Source organism: Spea bombifrons, chromosome 4 (assembly GCF_027358695.1).
Source record: "Spea bombifrons isolate aSpeBom1 chromosome 4, aSpeBom1.2.pri, whole genome shotgun sequence".
Classification (NCBI taxonomy): Eukaryota; Metazoa; Chordata; class Amphibia; order Anura; family Pelobatidae; genus Spea; species Spea bombifrons.
The window spans coordinates 45,644,470-45,664,342 of record NC_071090.1 but is presented as its reverse complement, the minus strand read 5'-3'; the positions used below and the strand labels follow the sequence as shown (position 1 = coordinate 45,664,342).

The 19,873-nt window shown below is 39.4% G+C and overlaps 1 protein-coding gene across 4 annotated transcripts in view; it reads left to right on the top strand.

The window, feature by feature from the left end:
- Nucleotides 1-19,873, top strand: part of LOC128491178 (TBC1 domain family member 30-like) — a 36,623-nt gene that overhangs the window by 10,294 nt on the left and 6,456 nt on the right. For 2 of the 4 annotated variants that reach the window (XM_053463404.1, XM_053463402.1), the window contains exons 1-8: nucleotides 5,706-6,092; nucleotides 7,145-7,206; nucleotides 8,771-8,836; nucleotides 9,335-9,460; nucleotides 10,265-10,450; nucleotides 17,066-17,234; nucleotides 17,981-18,149; nucleotides 18,626-18,731. In XM_053463404.1, coding sequence (XP_053319379.1) covers nucleotides 5,936-6,092; nucleotides 7,145-7,206; nucleotides 8,771-8,836; nucleotides 9,335-9,460; nucleotides 10,265-10,450; nucleotides 17,066-17,234; nucleotides 17,981-18,149; nucleotides 18,626-18,731 — 1,041 coding nt within the window. In that variant the 5' untranslated portion in view covers nucleotides 5,706-5,935. Of the gene's footprint in view, nucleotides 1-5,705; nucleotides 6,093-7,144; nucleotides 7,207-8,770; nucleotides 8,837-9,334; nucleotides 9,461-10,264; nucleotides 10,451-17,065; nucleotides 17,235-17,980; nucleotides 18,150-18,625; nucleotides 18,732-19,873 lie in introns of those variants that run through there. The other 2 variants (XM_053463400.1, XM_053463401.1) reach the window with 1 other exon arrangement.

Genomic DNA, 19,873 nt, shown 5'->3' with positions numbered 1-19,873 from the left:
TCTATGGTATGTCAAGCAAAGAAATCTGTGTCACAACACAAACAAAAGTGTTTGTTTCAAATTTTCTATGGCAACAACCTATCAGTGTCTGCTTTCTGTTGTACCATATGATAATTAAGTATCCCCAGCAAAAATATGAATGCATGGCAGTGTTTTACTTGATTAAAGAATTCTTTTAAGGAAGGGTCGGGTGACTTAACATTATTCAGAAGGGGGGAACAGCACTTTTTTGATATCGCATAAACTCACAAATCTACTGTAAATGCAAATATTAGATTTTTGTTTTCTTTCACAAATAGTTGTGAAGGAACACTAATATTCCAAGAAAAATACCTTGAAGCGATTTAGTAATAACCTTTTGTTTAGAAAATAAACAATCTTCTCTCCTGAAAAGCATCATGTGTTTGATCATGTATCCTGATACACTGTTATGAGTGCCAGCTCTTTACCGTTTTCAGAATTAATCATAGATCCCCTTTCTAACAACCCTGGCTCTTGCCGTTAAGATATGAGACCTGTCTTCAAGCAGTCGTCCACACCGATATCACAGACATATTGCTTACTACTGTAGTGAAGAGCTGTGTAGTTTTTATGAGTCGCATAAATGGCTTAAGCTAAGACAGACTAAGCTAACGTTCCTGTCTCTGTTTTGTTGACATGCAGCGTGGCAGTACATTGTGTACAGGTACAGTAAACATTAACCAAACACATGATTATTGCATTGGGATGTTTAGTGATGTGTTCATTTAACTCCTCTTTCTTTCAGTTTTATCACTTGTTACGTACATTGATTTTCTTAATGTGTCACCCTCACGCTGGTTGTGTTAGATGTAAGGAATCATTCATGGACGAATCCTCATGAATATTGGAAAGTGGCAATAACCCCAAAGGTTTATACCAATGCAGATTGTCATGTTTCAGGGGAGGCTAGTTTAATTCAGAATTTAAGATAAGACAAGAACTGATTAAGGTCTCTAAGTCTCTAAGTCAGGAAAAATGGGGAGAAAAGATGGTCCAAATGGTTCAAATTTCTAAATGAATGTAAACTATAAAACTTTTAGTGTGCTAGATGGTGGTTTTGTTTTATTTTTAACATCAACGGTTTTCAAAAAAGCGGCAGCAGCCTTTAACCTATTTTGTCGGCCGAAGGTGGTACACAAAAGCTTTTTTGTTTTGGAAAAATGAAAACGTATATAAATTTTGTCATCCTTAAAATAAATGTCAAAATAAAATAATTTGTAAACACTCACTGCACAGTGAACATCATAAAGAACAGTAAGAAATTACAAATAATTTGTATAGCCAACCCCATACAACAGAACGGACAAAGAACAATATATTCATTATAGAAGCCTGTAATGCAGCCAGTGGGCAACCTAAATGTATTCTTTCCAAATACCAATTAATTGCAAAAAATTAAGGTTTTGCAAGCATAGCTAAATGTGATACAATCTTATCAACTAGTAGAGCTAGATTCCTTGTTGTAGTTAATTGCACTCAAGCTTTGTTATGATTACAAATGACAAGGAATAACTGACCTTATTACGCGTGCAATAATATAATTAGTTCTAATTTCTTCTGAAATAGATTTTGAAGTCAGCAAGTAGTCAAGGGAAATCTGGACTGCATCTCTAAGATAAGCAAAATGTGTTAAGCGGCAGTCATATTGGCTGCTTTTGTAAATCTCTAGCTGTTTTCTTCTTGGTTACAGGATAGTAGGTAGCGAAAATTTCAAGACACAATATTTTTGATATTGAGTTTAAAATAGATTTATGCAGTTTATATGGAGACATGAGTTGCAGTTGCATAAATAACTGATGCAGGGTCATAACATGTGCAACATAGACTCGGAAATGTGACAAAACGTCATAACGGATCATTTTAATCTCTTGCGCATATGTGTGAATCCAGAATTCCTGCCATTGCAACCATCAGGTGTAAAGTCCTTTCTCCCATTAAAACATACCCACCTCGTAGGGGCAGCACAAACTGTTTTGATGTAAAAACCCATAGGAGCACTACTGTGTAACTGTATTATTGCCACTTAGTGTGCAGAAAACATATACACATTTTTCTGGGAAGAATCTCTGTAGTAATGTGTATGCTCTGCTCATAGGCATTAATATTAGTCTACGCAGACTTGTATATAAGCCTTTAACACTGGACCGAGTGTGAAGCTACGGCACATTTACCTTTATTCAGGCAACTATGTGCAGTTTCTTATATCATGAGCTTCTTCATATGATCTTTGGTGGAACAAGTCCCCAGGAAGAGATGTATACAGACTAGCAGAATGTATAGCTCAAAATACAGCGCTATGGAATCTGCTGGTGCTATATAAACGGAAAGGTCAAAACCCGTTTTTATTCAAAAGAGGCAACACATTTTGTAGCACTGGCAAAAAACTAAATAGCTGTCGCGTTTTTGTTTTTTAAATTCACAAAACCCCTTTTAAAAAAAAAACTTGCTGTGTAGCTGCCAGTGTCCCTTTAATTGTTTTGAGTAACTTATTTGAACAATGTGCTGCAGCATAATGTAATTTTTTTTTTTTTTTTTTTTTTTTTATAAAAAAGTGTTATAAAGGACTTGTGCTTGCAAAATACCTCTCCATATTTTAGCAGCTCCCAAGTTTAGGTTGATGCTTTCCAAATTTAACAGGGCTGTAATCAAATCACTGCCTGTAGCAGGTGTTTCCATAGCAACCGCATCCTGAAACGATGCAGCACATCATACACTTAGGTCTAATGCATCTGCTTTGTCTGTAAAGTGCGGTATCCTGGTCATTAAATGGAAATAAAAAGGAAATGGTGATTAATGGAGGTGATATTGTGAGAAAGGAGATCAACTGCAAAGCTCGGCATATGCCTTAGGATGAATGAAGAAAACAAACTATTGTGACAGAATACAATATGTAATATATATATATTTGTGTATGTATATATATTTATAATTTTTAATACGTCAGCACTGGGCAGATACCATTAGGGTTAATGCTTGAAACCTGGTTGTTTCACCATAGGAACGTACTTGACATTGCTGTGACTGCTTTTCAATCTTTGAACAACAGTCACATTTTTAAATATAACTTCCCAATATACTGTTACTGGCTTCTGCGATGACAGTTTGAACGCGAGCTTACCTTCAAGAATTCAAAACTGGCCAACACATCTTGTAACTTGTCATCCCAACCTCGCTTAGATCAAACAAACACAAGTGTTGTGTATGTTTCTTCCTAAGGGGAGAATTGAGCTCTTAATCCCTGGGATGTAGTCATGAAATTGGGAGTTTACATGGTAACATAGGATGCCTCTAGTTTTATGGTGCAAGGGGCTTTGATTGATTTATGTTTGTAAATGATTGGACATATCCTGAGGTCAGAGAGGACAGGAACAGTCAAGTTGTTGGCAAGCCATATTATATCATGGAGCATAAATATGCAATCAAACTGTAGCTATACAGATAATTTTCCTGACCGTGTATTTGGTTGCAGCTATGGTTTAGTGACTATGTATCGCTCAATCACGTTCGTTTGGCGTTCAGAAAAGGTTTTGGTCATAAAAGCAGTGTTCGCGCAACCGTGGATATCTAAACCCGTGAGTAAAATGATTTGTGTGTATTAACGTCCTGCATGCAAGTGTTACTTGTGAATGTGTGTAAGGATACATGCCTCTATGTAGTGTACAATTTACTGAGTGTACCTAACAATATGTAAAAAGTTGCACCAAGTGGGATCATTTCAAAACGATCAATACAAGTTAGAGGCATACATGGTACCCAAGGAAGTAGTAAGGACCCGTCTCTTCTCTTCTCCTTATTGAAATTACTAATACCATGCAACTCTTTGAAAATGTTTAGCTTTTTTCCTTTTTCTTGCACTTTGGTGCAACACAGGCTCCTCCTTGGCACACCAGCTGGGGCCACAAGTGCCAAGGCCCCTATGTGGCAGCCCTTGGAATTACATTGGTGTCCCTTGCTTTTGCCACCTGAAGGGATAACCTTAAACACAAGGTACTGTTCAGTGGCGCTGTGTGACTCGGAGGCCCTGTATCTAGATAATAAAAGGAGTGTTGGCATTTAATATAACATTAGTCAGCCAGAGAGGATTTCACATGAGGATACATAAGAGCGAGGAAGGGCTATTGACATTAACGCTTTGAGAGCTAGAGTCTTGGTGTTTCTGGTCTGACACACAAAGGGTTAATAGTCTTTGTCAATCTCAATCTAAATATTTGGAAAGGGAACTTCACCATAGAAAGTGTATATAATTCTCATCAATACTCCCAGGAGTATTAACTTCATGCACCGTGCCGCTGATATCTCTTGGGCTAGTTCCAGCCCCTGGGGTCCGTAGTCCACCCAGGAAAACGCTTACATCAATATAAGAATGCATTTACAAAAATAAACCGGGAGATTATCTTTAACGGTACTGACACCATTTATAATTTAGACAGCTGGGACCTCAATGCTTACATTTAGCTGGCATTTTTAAGATTGTAATGTTTTATTCATCTTCCTTGTATATTCTTAGCAGATGAAATGAGGAGCATGCGCCTCACCTCTTTGGGGACCATTATGTTTTAACTTTAGCTGTGTTCTGTGAGCCATTTCAGTGAATGCGGGCTAAGCGATGCACTGCTTTTCTGGTATAAAAAAAAAAATTATTTCCTTGGCAAGCTATTTTAAGCTCATCCATAAGGCATATACTGTACATTATACTGTATCCATCCATCCAAATTTTGAAGAATTTGTGCTAGCTTGGACGGGGGTCTGTTGTCCTCCCCTGTATGCTTTATGCATATTTTGGGAAGAAATAAAGTCCTGTTACATCCCATTTCCATCTTCAGAAGCACAGCTGGCCTCACACAGGCATGTATTGGGGGCTGATCTTGGTGTATATGTAGGCCATTTGACAATAATAACATCTGCTGCCCATGACTTATGTAATTTGATTGATTTTATTTTTACCAGGAATACACAGTGATGTATTTTGCTTGGCTGCTGCCCCGAGTCAGGTTAGGTCAGCATCCCAGCTAAAACCCCTTAACCTCTGCCATGCCATCCTCTTTCCTAAGCACCCGGATGTGATGTCATATCACCCGCACACTGCCGGGAGGGGGCCTTAAGGATTCAATGGAGCTGCTGCCATGTAGACACAAACCCCCTTAGTTATTTGTTACTGAGTCTAACTTACTAACTTAAGTGTTGGTTACAAGGGATCTCACCCACGACCCGTTGAGGAACATGGTGGTTTTGAGATAGGTCTAGTCAGTCAAGGCCAATAAATGTAATGGTTTATGCACTGGTGTTAAAATTAAAATATCACTGTGCTATTGCTTTTTGGGTGCAACAGTGCCACCTTGGTAGATAATTTGCGTCAAATGTCAGGAGCGCCCTCCCTTATACGTCATGCTCTTATATCACTGATAATTTCCGTAGGTGAATGTATGGCATTTTAGGGTACGCCAGGTCGCTTAGTGCCTTTCCTGGGCCTCAGTTTGTCCGCGACCCCCTTCTCCGTAAATCTCTTTGAAGAATAGCGTTGCGTAGGCGGCGTGAACGAGACGCAACAACAAGGAAGAGCCGCTCTCCTTCAGCATGATATCATTGTGAGTAGGCGGGGCCGCTCGCATCCTAATCCCGCCTCTTTCCTGCATCTCCTCTTGGTTACCTCTGCAGTGCAGATGCCCTCAACAAAAGAAGCCCTGTACACTCGCACCGTATGCGCGCCCGGATCTCGGCCCCTTGTGCCCATGGCTGGTTAATGTGACTGCGGATATTACCTGCACCCGAAGCCTCTGCTTGCCGTCTGACAAATATCTGGCGGGAGAGAAACTGATGTATTTGCGTCACCGGTGAATGACAGTTGGATCGCACCGCTGCCATCGAGAGCCGGCGATCTGTTTTGGTTTAGATTGCATCTCGACTCGGCGTTTCCATGAGGCAGGAGAAGCTAACGTGCTCCCTGCGGCGTGGGAGTAGATGTCTCAAGAGGCAGAACGCGGGTGGAGTGGGCAATATTCTGAGCAATGTGCTGAAGAAAAGGAACTGCATCTCCCGGACTGCACCCCGGCTGCTCTGCACACTGGAGCCAGGTGAATGCCCGCTGCTGATCTATGCTCGATCAGGGTGTAGTGCTACTCCCAACGGAGGCTTTCCTCGCCGTTTCCCCCAACAGCTAGCCATGCCTAGGGGCGAGACACTCTGAGCATTGCCCCTTCTGATGGGGGCGTACTAGTGTGAGTCACCGAGTGATGCTTGGCTCTTCCCATCTGTCACTTAAGGGCTATAATCATGTGTTAATTCTTATTGAAGAGTTAATCGGATTAGCAGCCGTTGGCTGGCAGTGTGTGAAGCCTGCACAGAATAGGACACACGGTGCCTTGCAGGAGCCGAGGAATGGAGGCACCTGGTAAAGCATTGTATAACATGGAGCTTTCTGTGCTGTGGCTGGTGCTGACTCCTGTGCAGGCAAATGGCTGCTCTTTGCTTGGTTTCCAGTGGTTGCTGGGTGGGGATTTATTTACACAGTGCTGTACCTGGCTGGGGCCAGTGACATTAGATTGCCGGGCCTCCAGCTCTCTTGAAGGGGTCTACATGACCCTCTAGATACATAGTGAGCTTGAGTGGGTTGTGTAAGCAAGATCAGTTACAGTATTATGCTGTTGTACACGCATGCACTGGATACACCCGGATGAGCAGTGAATGACAGGAACAGTAGTCACTGGCATGGTTTATTATCTTATTTATATAGCGCAAGCAATTTACACATCGCTTCTTACAGTACATACAAAGGGTATGACAAACTTTTAACTTTATCTTTAATTTGTATCACACATGTATGGTACTCTTCTATGCTCATCAACCCTACCGATGATCAGTTCTTCAGATTCCTGCAAGCAGTCTGGTGGTAGTTTGAAGGAAAGAAATATTTGGGCACTGGACTGTTTCAGCACTGGACAGCGTCCAATCTGACTTTAGTTTCAATGCGTAGATAAATGTTTATGGAGCATATCTCTTCGGAAGGACTTTACACAGTATGTCACTGAATTTTCCTACGTCTTACGACTAGCCTACAATACATCTAAGTATATTTAGATTTTTATATTCAACACAGGTCCTGAAATCCCTATTCTTTATTCTTCAGGTGTGGACATGAAGTTGAAGTTTACGCTTGAACCCTCCCTAGGGCAGAATGGCTTTCAACAGGTACTGTTCCTATATATTGACCTATTTTACAATTATATATATATATCATTGTACTTTTGTCGAAATAAAGAACATGTTGGCATAAGTGCCCATTCTGGACAAATCTGAATTACTGAGTCTTTGACCACTGTGGCTTAAAAATACCCAAGACGTCGTTTTCTAGAGAAAATAGAAATGATGTCCTTTGTTTCTGTTGTTGTACTTTAACAAGATGTATATGTTCTTCTGGCTTCCTTGTGCCCTGCAGAATGTTTATAAGCCTTTCCTCTTTACTAAAGCTGCAACGCCATCCTATCTTGCTGGAGACCATACCTATGGCACACAAGTTGGCACTGCTTCTAGTTCCTGATACTATGTACATGTGCAGAGTCCGAGCACTTGAGACAGGCAAGCTGTCAGGAAGCCCCTGTTGGTTAAGTAAATAGATTAGAGACCCAGGAACAGTGAAACAAACGCAAATATGTCCATGTGTGCACGTGGCATGACTATCATATGATCGTGAAACAGTTGATTTCATGATCACGCTCTCAACATCTCAAATTGATATTTACCTACCATTTCAGGTGATTTGCATTAAAGTAGCTTCAGTCACTTAGTTGACCTTTTCTTTGTTTGAGAACCCTCAAAAAATGTGTTGAAAACATTCTAAACAAACAGTAGATATAAATGAACTGACAGGTGGAACAATAGAATTTAAGTAAGAAATAACTCGAAATGCACATTATACTTTTTATAACCCACTTTTGTTCTTCCCCTGCATCAAAAAGTCTTTGTGATAGGATTCATGTCTTTGTGCATCACAGACTCTATTCTCAAATTACCAATAATGAAGATTAATTGTTGAGCGCTAAACAAGCAGGAGAGATGAGTGAACCTTTTCACAAACGAATGAAATGAAACAAAGCTTTGGAACCTGTGTCACTAGAGCCATACCACATTTATGCATGTATTTGATTGGCTGCAAATTGGAATTATAATTCCTGCTTTTAGTAGAGGCAGCTAGCAGAAGAGGAAAAAACCTCCAACAACCAAATGTCATGCAGTAAAATTCACTGGTGTCCATGGAAAACTTAACTTTATCAATATACATTTTAAAAAAATCAAGGTTTATAACATTTTAACGATACTTGTTTTTCTTCCTAACTCACATGTGAATGAAATACATGCATACATTACAACAAATAAGCACATTTCAAGTGACTTGTCCAACTACTGTGAGCACATGCAACAGTGAGCTGCTCATGCTCAGTTCATGTATGCTGTGGCTGTAATAGTGTAGTAAAGGATTTATGCCTTTTTAAAGATGGTGATATTTGAGTTTTGGATTTATTTTCTCAAGCAACATTTGAATGTTTGTATTTAATGTATTATTTATTTATTATTTATCTTTTATTTATATAGCGCCAACAGTTTATGCAGCGCTTAATACAATACATATACTCAAGGGGTATGACAAGACTAGAATTGATAGAATAAGACAAACCGATACATTAGCTGGAGAGAGCACTGCTCGCAAGCTCACAGTGATAAATACATATATATAATTTCTTTTTCATTTTTATAGTGGTATGATGCTCTTAAAGCTGTGGCCAGACTCCCAACCGGTATACCAAAAGAATGGAGGCAGAGAGTAAGTTGTTGGTTTTTTTTTTATAATTTTTTTTTTTTTGTGTGTGTTTTGAAAACTTCTTTTTTTTTTAACTTCTAATGCAAATTATGTTGTTGGCAGACTACCTTCCGTGGGACATTTCCTTTTCTTAGGCACTGTCTTGCTTTGTGGATCATTGGTCATTTGGAAAGGTCCTCTAATTTTCCTTGATTAGCCCAGTAACACTGTCCTCTTTAGCAGCTGAAGCTGTGTTAAGGTAGACAGGCAGTCCAACCCTTGCCCAAATCTGGTCACATCCAACGACAAAGTCCCGATTTGGACACCTGGAATGTTGGTTGGCATGTCTAAGTGTTCCAAACTAAAATGCATATAAGTTCCATTTCATAGATATATTTATGATTGAGACCCCATGGAATAACAGGCAAGGGAGGTGTTTCTCATTGTGCTTACTTACCCAGTCACCTTAGGCTGTGGAGTGTTATAGCATGCAAATAAAATAATGGTGCTCGTTTCTTCTAGGTATGGCTAAACTTAGCAGACCACTACTTGCACAGTATTTCTATTGACTGGGAAAAAACCCTTCGCTTTACATTCAATGAAAGAAGCAATCCTGATGATGACTCCATGGGTATACAGATAGTTAAGGTAACAACTTTTAAGTGAACCTTATAAACTATAATGTCATTATTAGTTTAATTTTAATCGTGATCTTAACAAAAAAGTTTACTTTATCTTTTGAGCCCAAAAGAAATGTAATATTACCATAATTCTTCTCACATTGATATGGGTTACTAACATTTTGGATTGAGTTTTTTTTTTTATTAGTATAAATAAATAAAGTACTACCCCCTCATAATCCTTTATACTGAAGTAAAATAGGCATACCTAGATGATGGTGATCAAGCACAGAAATAACCACCGTTCAGAACTTTCTTGCCAGAACTGGTGGAAATAGTGGAGTACAGAGGTGGAGTGTGCTGAATCTTCTTCTAAAGATATGTTTTGGATATTTTTCCCTTACTGGTAAAGAATGTATATTAAAGTACTTACAAAGTTCTTTAATATTCATTCTTCATTAGTAGGGCTATATGGGATACTAGACTGTTCCTTTTAAGTTTTCTAAAGCATGGACTTGAAATTCTTGTTTGTACAGACCAGTCTACAACTGGTTATGCTACATTGAAGTTTTGCTTAATGTTAAATACTAGTTGACTCACCAAGTGATTCAGACATAGCTCAGCTGTTTAATCATGCAATATGATTTACTAAAGTATGCTTTTTTGAAGAGCTTTTTCAGGCACGGTTCTGTCAAAACACAGAAACTGTCAATTTTGTGCAAAAGTATGTGTGGCTTAAATGAACTTTCGTGTAATGCATAATCCTTTCTGAAGTACATCTTGATGAATGCATTTGGTGAAGGAAATGTCCATGCTTTATTAATCTCCTTAGGATCTACACAGAACAGGCTGCAGCTCCTATTGCGGACAGGAGGCAGAGCAAGATCGAGTGGTTTTGAAACGTGTCCTGTTGGCCTATGCCAGATGGAACAAGTCTGTTGGATACTGTCAAGGATTTAACATATTGGCTGCACTCATACTGGAAGTTATGGATGGGAATGAAGGTGATGCACTAAAAGTGAGTACATACCACTTGGTAAACGGAAATTAGGTTTTAGGGGGTAATAGGTATTAACAAAGGGAGGGGTACCGATAATTTCGGTATACTAAAGTATTCTCTATGAGAAACAGTCAATAAGAAGTCTCTGCGGCAACACAAATCCATTAACGAGTTAAAAAAAAAATCCACTTGTAAAAAAAAAAAAAATAAAAAAAAAAAATAAAAAAAAATATATATACCGTATTGGCTCGAATATAGGCCGCACTTTTTTCCCCCACTTTAAGTTTTTAAAGTGGGGGTGCGGCCTATATTCGGGGTCTAGCGCCCGACGCCCGGGACATGCAGTCCCGGGCGCCGGGCAGGCAGCGGGGTTAAGATACAGATCCCCCGCAGCGGTGCAGGGGACCTGCATCCTTCTCCCCGATACGCTCAGACAGCCTCCCCTGCCAGCACTTCCCACGGGGGGGGGTGCCGGCACGGGAGGTTATCTAAGCGTTTTACCTCTGCCCACCCCCGACTTACCGGAGCAGACTCCCGGGTGTCTTGCGGGGCCGGCGGGAGACATTTACGCAATACGCAAATGCAACTTCCGGTAACGGTACCGGAAGTTGCATACGCGTATTGCGTAGATGTCCCTCGCCGGCCCTGAAGACACCCGGGAGTCTGCTCCGGTAAGTCGAGGAGGGGGGGCAGAGGAGGACAGCGGCAGCGTATCTCGGGGAGGGAGGGCAGCGTATCTCGGGGAGGGAGGGCAGCGTATCTCGGGGAGGGAGGGCAGCGGATCGCGGGGAGGGAGGACAGCGGCAGCGTATCTCGGGGGGGAGGACAGTGGTAGCATATCTCGGGGAGGGAGGACAGTGGCAGCATATCTCGGGGGGGGAGGACAGTGGCAGCATGATTTTTTTGGTGCTTTTTTAAAGAAAAAAAACTTTTTCTTTAAAAAAGCACCAAACTTTTAGGGTGCGGCCTATATACGGGGGCGGCCTATATCCGAGCCAATACGGTATATATATATATATATAATATTGCTACTGTTCTGAAATATCTTGAATATTTCTTGAATACATGTATACTTGAATACATCTGAAATCTATGTATTGAACTTAAACATAACATTACAATATGTGTCTCGTTCATTTAGTCATGTTGTGGAGAGGAACCTCCTGGGTTTGTGTCCTACGTGTGGATGTTTTTTTGTTGTTCTATATCGCTATTGGATAAAGCAAGGTAACAACCTTTCTAAAAATCAGCACTAACAAGACATTCAGTATTGCTCCAAATTAGGGGTTATTTATAAATAGTGGTTAATATGGTAAATGTCAAGCAATGAGCTGAAGCAGTGAAAGGCGGAGAGGGAGAATGTTCCTCTTCTTCCCGCTACAAAATTTGTGCCAGCAGTTTTACAGATTAACTGAGCATCTACAAACAATGTCTCTTACATTAGTAGTGAGTTACAACTTTGCATGAGATTCTATTTCTATAGATTTTTTTTAATTTTGTGATGCTAATATATATTTAAAAATGAATTGAGGAATCCACAAAAATAAACAATAAAAATTGTATATGAATGGCAAAAACATGTTTTTAATAAGATGGCTTATCTGCAACAAAGTTCTTTCATTGAAGCCGTCGGTGATCTTTTCAGCCATCTTGGATATGCCATTACTGCCAATGATAACAGGACAATGTATTCTAAACGAAGGGAGAGACACAAAGAACATTTAATGTCACATGATCACACTACATTCACAGAGTCATTAAAAATAAAATGTAAGAAATAATAAAGGAATGTAACTTTTTTTTTACATATACATTTGTTTAAATGATTTTTTGTGCCAGTAGCTTTACAGTAGGGCTGCAACAACTAATCAATAAAATCGATAATGATAATCGTTGCCAACGAATTTCATTATCGATTAGTTGAATCGATTTTTATTGATTATAACATGAGGGTTTTTTCAGAGCAAATGCTCCCTAAAATACCCCTCGTTTTATAATCCGTTTCAGCAGTTCCTACTTACCAGTCCCTCCCCGCAGTCACTGCCGATTGGCTGCAAGGAGGGACAGGGAGAACGGGAGGGACAGGGAGAATGAAAGAGACGGGGCCAAACTGTTGATTAGCCCCGCCCATTTCCTATAGCATCCGCATGGCTCAGGAACTCATCTAATTGTGAGTATAAAATTAATATTTGGGCTGCTGAAAGTTAGGGGAGGTGGGGGTTAATTTAGGGGCGATTATAGTTAATAGGGTGTTTAGGGTTAATTTAGGGGCAGTTGTGGTTAATGGGGTGTTTAGGGTTAATTTAGGGGCAGTTGTGGTTGATGGGGTGTTTAGGGTTAATTTAGGGGCAGTTGTGGTTGATGGGGTCTTCAGGGTTAATTTAGGTACAGTTGTGGTTGATGGGGTCTTCTCTTCAGGGTTAATTTAATGCTAAGGACTGAGGGTTAACTTAAGGTGCAATTAGAGGTAAAGGGGGGGGCAAACTAAGGGGAATGTAAATCCTGGGGGCAGTGAAGATTAAACCTGTATTTATTTATTTATTAAAGTATTGTGTCTGTGAACGAGTTTGCAAATCTATGAACGCACTATGGCATATCAGGGGGGTATACGGCATACCTGGGGAGGACGGAGTGACATATCTGGGGGGTATAAGGCATACTGGGGTATATAAGGCATATGTGGGGAGGGCAGTGTGGCAAATCTGGGGGGCAGTGTGGCAAGCCTGGGCTCAAATGTTTTTTTTATTCTGCCGTTTGTTTTTAACATCCTACGTTACTTTATTAAATTATTTTAAATAAATGAAAATTTTACATTTTTCTATCAGATTAATCGAAACAATTATCGACCAACTAATCGATTATGAAAATAATAGTTAGTTGCAGCCCTGCTTTACAGATTAACTGAGCATCTACAAACAATCTCTTACATTAGTAGTGAGTTACAACTTTGCATGAGATTCTATTTTTATAGATTTTTTTTAATTTTGTGATGTTAATATATATTTAAAAATGAATTGAGGAATCCACAAAAATAAACAATAAAAATTGTATATGAATGGCAAAAATTTGTTTTTAATAAGATGGCTTATCTGCGACAAAGTTCTTTCATTGAAGCCATCGGTGATCTTTTCAGCCATCTTGGATATGCCATTACTGCCAATGATAACAGGACAATGTATTCTAAACGAAGGGAGAGACACAAAGAACATTTAATGTTACATGATCACACTACATTCACAGAGTCATTAAAAATATGTAAGAAATAATAAAGGAATGTAACTTTTTTTTACATATACATTTGTTTAAATGATACACATACGTATGGATGCACTTGTATGTTTATAGAACTTTTATGACATTTTTAAAATATAAAGTTACCTTTGTAGGTGGCAAAGTCCTGTCATATGAAGGGTTTCTAGAACCAATGCTGATCTGCTCAAGTTTCTTCTGTTTCTTCAGCCCACTACCAATATTTGGATGTTCCCTATTGGTTTTTTAAGCACGTCTTGGGAATGCTGTGATGTAACCCTTCTGAAAACAGGAAAGAAGATGTTGTCGCATCTTCTTATTGTTGTACCTGCATGTGGGGTCTCCATTGCTCAAAAACTCAAATGCATTTGCAATGGCATATAGCCCACAGTCCTGGCCGTTTGGTTGCTGATCTACGTCCAGCAGTACTACACTTTTCAGTGGGTCATCGATGACATTTTTGTAGCATTCCTCAATCTGCTTCTGGGCTGAGAGGGAGAGTTCGTCCGGCATAATACTGTCTGCGATTTCCACTCGACCCCTCCTGAAACATGAGGTAAACCAGTGTTCTCGGTCATCGTCATAATGGATTTGAACAGCCTGTCTACTCACTGGTTGAAATCCAATGTGTGCCAGGAGACAAGACTGTAAACCATCAGACTGAAACTGCGTCTTGAATAAATTCTGAGCAGCATCAATGAGTCTGTCATCCAACCATTCCTGGTTCTGCAGAATATGCAATTGCTCGTAATCCAGATTTAACAGAGCTAGCCATTCCACAGACTGATCCTGATCAATGAAGGAAAGATCTGTGTTTTGTTCTCCTTCATTGCTGGAGTTAGTTGGTTTGGTTGGTGGCTTCACTGGTTTTCCATGCTGAATAATTTCTTGAGGAAAATCCTCTACAATGCGGTGCAATTTGTCTTTCAATACTTTCTTAGCCCCCTTCAGTATCCTCACACTTTTTCTACGTTTGTAGATCCGTTTTTGCTGATGTAAGCGTGACGAGGCTCTTTTACTGGTGGGTGCTGAAGAGTTGTTTTCCAATACAGCCACATTGTTCCCAATAGCTTCGTTGCTAACTTCACGTATAGTCGACACAGGAAGGATTGTGTTTGTTGTGTGTGACGTCCTCTTTTCTGCAGAGTTGCTCTGATCTTCCGTTGTTACAAATCCTTTTGTGCGGCACGTGCGTTTTCCATTTGGTGTCTCTTTGGAAATCAGCTTCTTGTTGCTATCAGTTTTCCCAATTTGTTTCTTTTTGGGAAATATTTTACTTTTTTTCGTTAAAACCCTCCATTTTTTGCTCAGTGATACCACTGTCCTGCAAAACTTCTGACTCCAATAGACACATTTGGAAAAGGGAATATTTCCAAACAGAACTTTCAATGCAAACAGGAAACTACAATTCATGTTTAAAGCGCTTTCAGATCTGCTTGTATCAAGAGAAGAAAAAAAAATATATATCATATATAAATATATATATATATAGTCAAATAGGTGCTATCACCACTGCTGTCTTGCTTTCTAATATTTCAGCTCCAGTCCAACATCCAAAAAATTGAGATGCCAAACAAGATGTAAGCAAAAAGCAGGTCAGAAGCTTTGTTTACCAGGGTGCTTTGTGACATCACCACTGTGATGTCATTGCAGTTCTGATGTCACAATTGATCAAGCCTGCAGCCTTTCTTTCAGGCCTAAGCTTAATGTACCCATGGAGAACATCCATTGATAAAAATGAGCAGGTCAAATGAGTGCGGGATAAGAATAATGTATTATTGCAGTAAAACTCCAGCACTGGTACACCTCATTTTCCCTCTTACAGTGAGGAAGGGTGCAGTGACATCATTCACCCAATACATAGTGATTATGGAGATTGATACAATGAACTGTTGGAAAATCTAATAAACTTGGTGTTCTTGAAACCTTTTTTGCGTTTGACAGTATTTGTGTTATTAAAGGGGAGCATAAGTAACGTTTTACTCAGACTTAAGTGGCGCCTTGATAGAGTGATGCCTAAAACACGTTTAGAAGACAGTAATCAATCAAAAGAATCTGATCCTTATTGGGTGCAGTATGAAGCTGGCAAAGTGAGTTCAGAATTCCAACTATGTGCAATAACGCTTTGGCACTCTGATGCCCAGGATTTGTTGCTTAAAAAAAAATTTATAGTAATGCCTGCAGGTGGGTTAAACTGTAGCCCTGAAAGCTCTATTTTGTAGGAATGGCAGTTGGTATACTCGTAACAGCTGCCTGTGGCCCTGGATGATGTAAATCACTCTCTGTTGCCCTTTGTAACTGTATGTATCAGGCATGTGTAACTGTAGTTAAGGCATTACAAAGGCATGAACCTCATTTGCATGTCTCCACCTAACTTGTTAATGCACACCTCCCAACTGTCCCTTGTTCTGTGGGACAGTCTTTTTTTTTTTTTTTTGGACTAAACTATAATGTGAAACCGATGAAGCCCGGGCTATATAAGGTACCATCCAAAAGTTTGGGGTCCCTTAGCTGTTTTCATGGAACACAAGGAAACTTGTAACTGTGTAACATAACTGCAAAAAGGATTTTCTAACGATCGATTAGCCTTAAACTTAACCTGGATTAGTGAACAAAATGTGCCGTTGGAACACAGGCGTGATGGTTGCTAATAAAAGGCTGTACACCTCTGTACACCTATATGGATATTCAATTAAAATCAGTCGTTTCTTGCTAAAATAGTCATTTATAACATTAACAACCTCTGCATTATATTTGATTTATTTTAAAGGACAAAATGTGTTTTCTTTCAAAACAATCTCTACATATAGTACTGTGCAAAATCGGAGACGTCATGGCGTACGATACACACGCGTGGGTTGTGATTGTGCGCTGCCGCCCTGAAGAGGCCATCATAAATTAAGGGAAATTCTCTATTTGTGCCAATCTGTACCCTTCCATAATCGCTGAACTGTCACGCTCGGAAAAGTTGAAATCTCCAATGGGGGCGAGTCAGTCAGTTTCCTCGTATAGTTGCTTCCATTCAGGGAATAAGATTGTCTAGTTGCTGCATTTTGAAGGTCACCATAAATTATTCACATTCAATATCTGCTCTCCTAGCTTCCTGAAACCACCCTTTGATTTTGTATTCAGGTTTCAAGTGGTAGAAAGTTACTACTAACCAACAAAATATTTAGTAGTCTTGGAGAATCTAAAATTAGTTTTTTTACGTTGCTTGGTAAAGGTGAAATACTATCCAACAGTTTATTTTTTTTTTTTTTTTAGAATACATAAATTGTTCCCTTTGTAAGTTGTATTTTTGATTATTCCATTTGACGCTAATTATGTGTTTGATCACAATGTGGCTCACTCTTTCTTTTCATCTGTTTTTATTTCTTGTAACAGATAATGATCTATCTCATAGACAAAGTGCTTCCAGATAGTTACTTTGTTAATAATCTGCGAGCTTTATCGGTGGATATGGCTGTGTTTCGGGACCTTTTGAGAATGAAACTGCCTGAACTATCCCAGCATCTTGATGTACTCCAGAGAACCGCTAACAGGGAGAGTGGAGGTGAGTTGGTCTGGAGTACTTATCCATGACATTGTTTTGAACTGGAATGTGCTATAAGGTAAATAAAAAATAAATTTTATATATATATATATATATATATATATATTAATTTTAACATAGGAACGCAGAATTTGACCGCAGAAAAAATAATTTGGCCATCTAGTTTAGAAAATATACTCATGTCCATATTCAAACGACTGTAGCAATACTTGGTAAACACGCCAGTCCAGGAGCCTGGTACTCCTAATGGATAGTTGGTATCACTAGCATATGTTATAGTTGCAGCATCAGCCGTCAACACAAATGCCACAAAAAGTGTATATGTTCATAAATCTCAATGTGTTTAGATGTAGCGGTGTATGAGACACTCACTGCGTATGAGTATATGTCCTGTGTCAACAATCCAGGGGGCTGTGAGCAGGTAACAGGAGTCAAACAGTGTGGTTCATGATATCGACAATCAATTTAATCTCCGACGAAATATAAAACAATAGATCTGGTACATGTACTATTCAACAATAAGACCACGGGGAATATAAATCCATGGTCTGGTGCGCAGTAGCAAAAAGGTCTTTAAACCACAACAGACATGAATCCGACTGGTTTTGGTGTACTATGACCCCATTATCAAATGACTGGCAGATAAAAAAAAAACCCTTTACTTATAAAATGATGCAGAATTTCCTAGATATGTAATGTGGTTCTACATTCCATCAATCCAAACCTCTTCCTTTGTGCTTTTGCAGGAGGTTATGAGCCGCCTCTCACAAACGTCTTTACAATGCAGTGGTTTTTGACTTTGTTTGCGACCTGCCTTCCCAATCACACGGTTCTGAAGATCTGGGATTCCGTGTTCTTTGAAGGTTCAGAGATCATCCTTAGGGTTGCATTGGCCATTTGGGAAAAACTAGGAGAGTAAGTGTGGATATTATTATATGACGAAGATACATTTAGGGTTTGAAATTAATTGGTTATTGGTAAACAAGTAACAATGTGTATCTAGTTAAGATCTGTATATTCTAAATATTTTTTAAAAGTCATTGTAGCACAGTCAGGCCATCTCTGACATGTGTTTGATATGAGCTAAGCAAATCTAAACATGTTTTCATGTCAGTGTAAAAGAGAATACGTGCTCTGTGTAGCATAAATAAACCCATCCTTAGGATGGACCATTGCATGTTTGTGACCCGCATAGTGGATGTAATATTCATTTTGTGGACACAATAAGTCTACGTTTATCCCCAATTTGGTGGGTAGCAGCAATAACATGAAGTTTAGCCATATTTAAATACAAAGCACAAATTACCAGCACACAAATCAAAATCTAAAATATTAGGCTGCTATGTGAGGGGGGCACATAATGCATATTAATTGTGATCTGTGTCTTATAGGCAGATTGAATGCTGTCAGAACGCTGATGACTTCTACAGTACAATGGGGAGGTTGACCCAGGAGATGCTTGAAGATAACATAATAGACAGCAATGAACTGATGCAGGTCATTAATTAAATTTTTTTTGCCATATTTTGTGAGTTTTTCTGCTTGGTTTTTAAAGGTTATTTGACTTTCCTCTTGTTTTCTAAATATTTGACATTTTTACAGTGCAGTGAAATGTATGGTCTCTGTAACTAATAAACATGCACCATGTGATGTAGTAGTTGGGGCTGCAGGAGGTCTACCTTGTCTGCCTTGAGTCTGAGTGCGGTCAGCTGTGCTGCAACTCCTGCAGTCCTGGTTGTCAGCGCTTTGTACGTACCCATCTGGTGGCTGAAAACTGAAGAACTAACCGTATCTTCAGAAGTCATTGGAAATTTGCCTACCTTGTATTATCAATATTTTTATGTAACGTCTAAATGTATTCTACAAAAATAATGCTTTTTATCTGATATGCAGTTATTTCACATACCTAAAATATGGCCTGGACAGCATCAAAGACACCCTTCCCTTATCTTTAGGTTTCGTGGCAGTGTTTCTTGTAGCCATCTCTAAGCTTCTTGCATCTGTCTGCTTCCAGTTTCTCCCCCTCGTCAATTATAATGTGTTCAAGCGTCTGAATATTCACAGGATTCCTTTTCCCGGTGGCAAATTTCAACCCATTAAAAGTCCGATCTGATTGAGAACATGACTAATTTTCAAGCCATTCTTTTGTGCTTTTGGATGTGTGCTTTGGATCATTGTCCTCCTGGAGGACCCATGATCTTCAACAAAGACCTAGTTTTCTGAAACTGGGTAGTGCATTTCTCAGCAAAGTGCCATTGTGAAGCTCTGCTTTCATGGTTGCATGAGGTCAACTCCTCAAGTACCAGAGACAGCAAGTAGCCTACAGCTTTGCAGATCCTCCACCACCCTTAACTGTAGGTAGGGTCTTCTCCTTATAAACTTATATTCATCATCTATAAACATATTTCTGGTCTGCATTGCCAAAAAGGTTCTACTTTGGTTTGATTTCCCCCAGAATTATTGTGGTTTTGGCAAAGACCTGTTGTGCATCTTTTATGTTCTACTTTTAGCACCAGGGTAATCCTTGGTCTTTACCCATAAAGCCCTTTTAGTTTAGTGTTCAGTTTATGGTACAGGTTTAAAATCATCACTCCAGACCTCTCCTTCACCATTGTGAAACAGAAACAAGGAATACAATC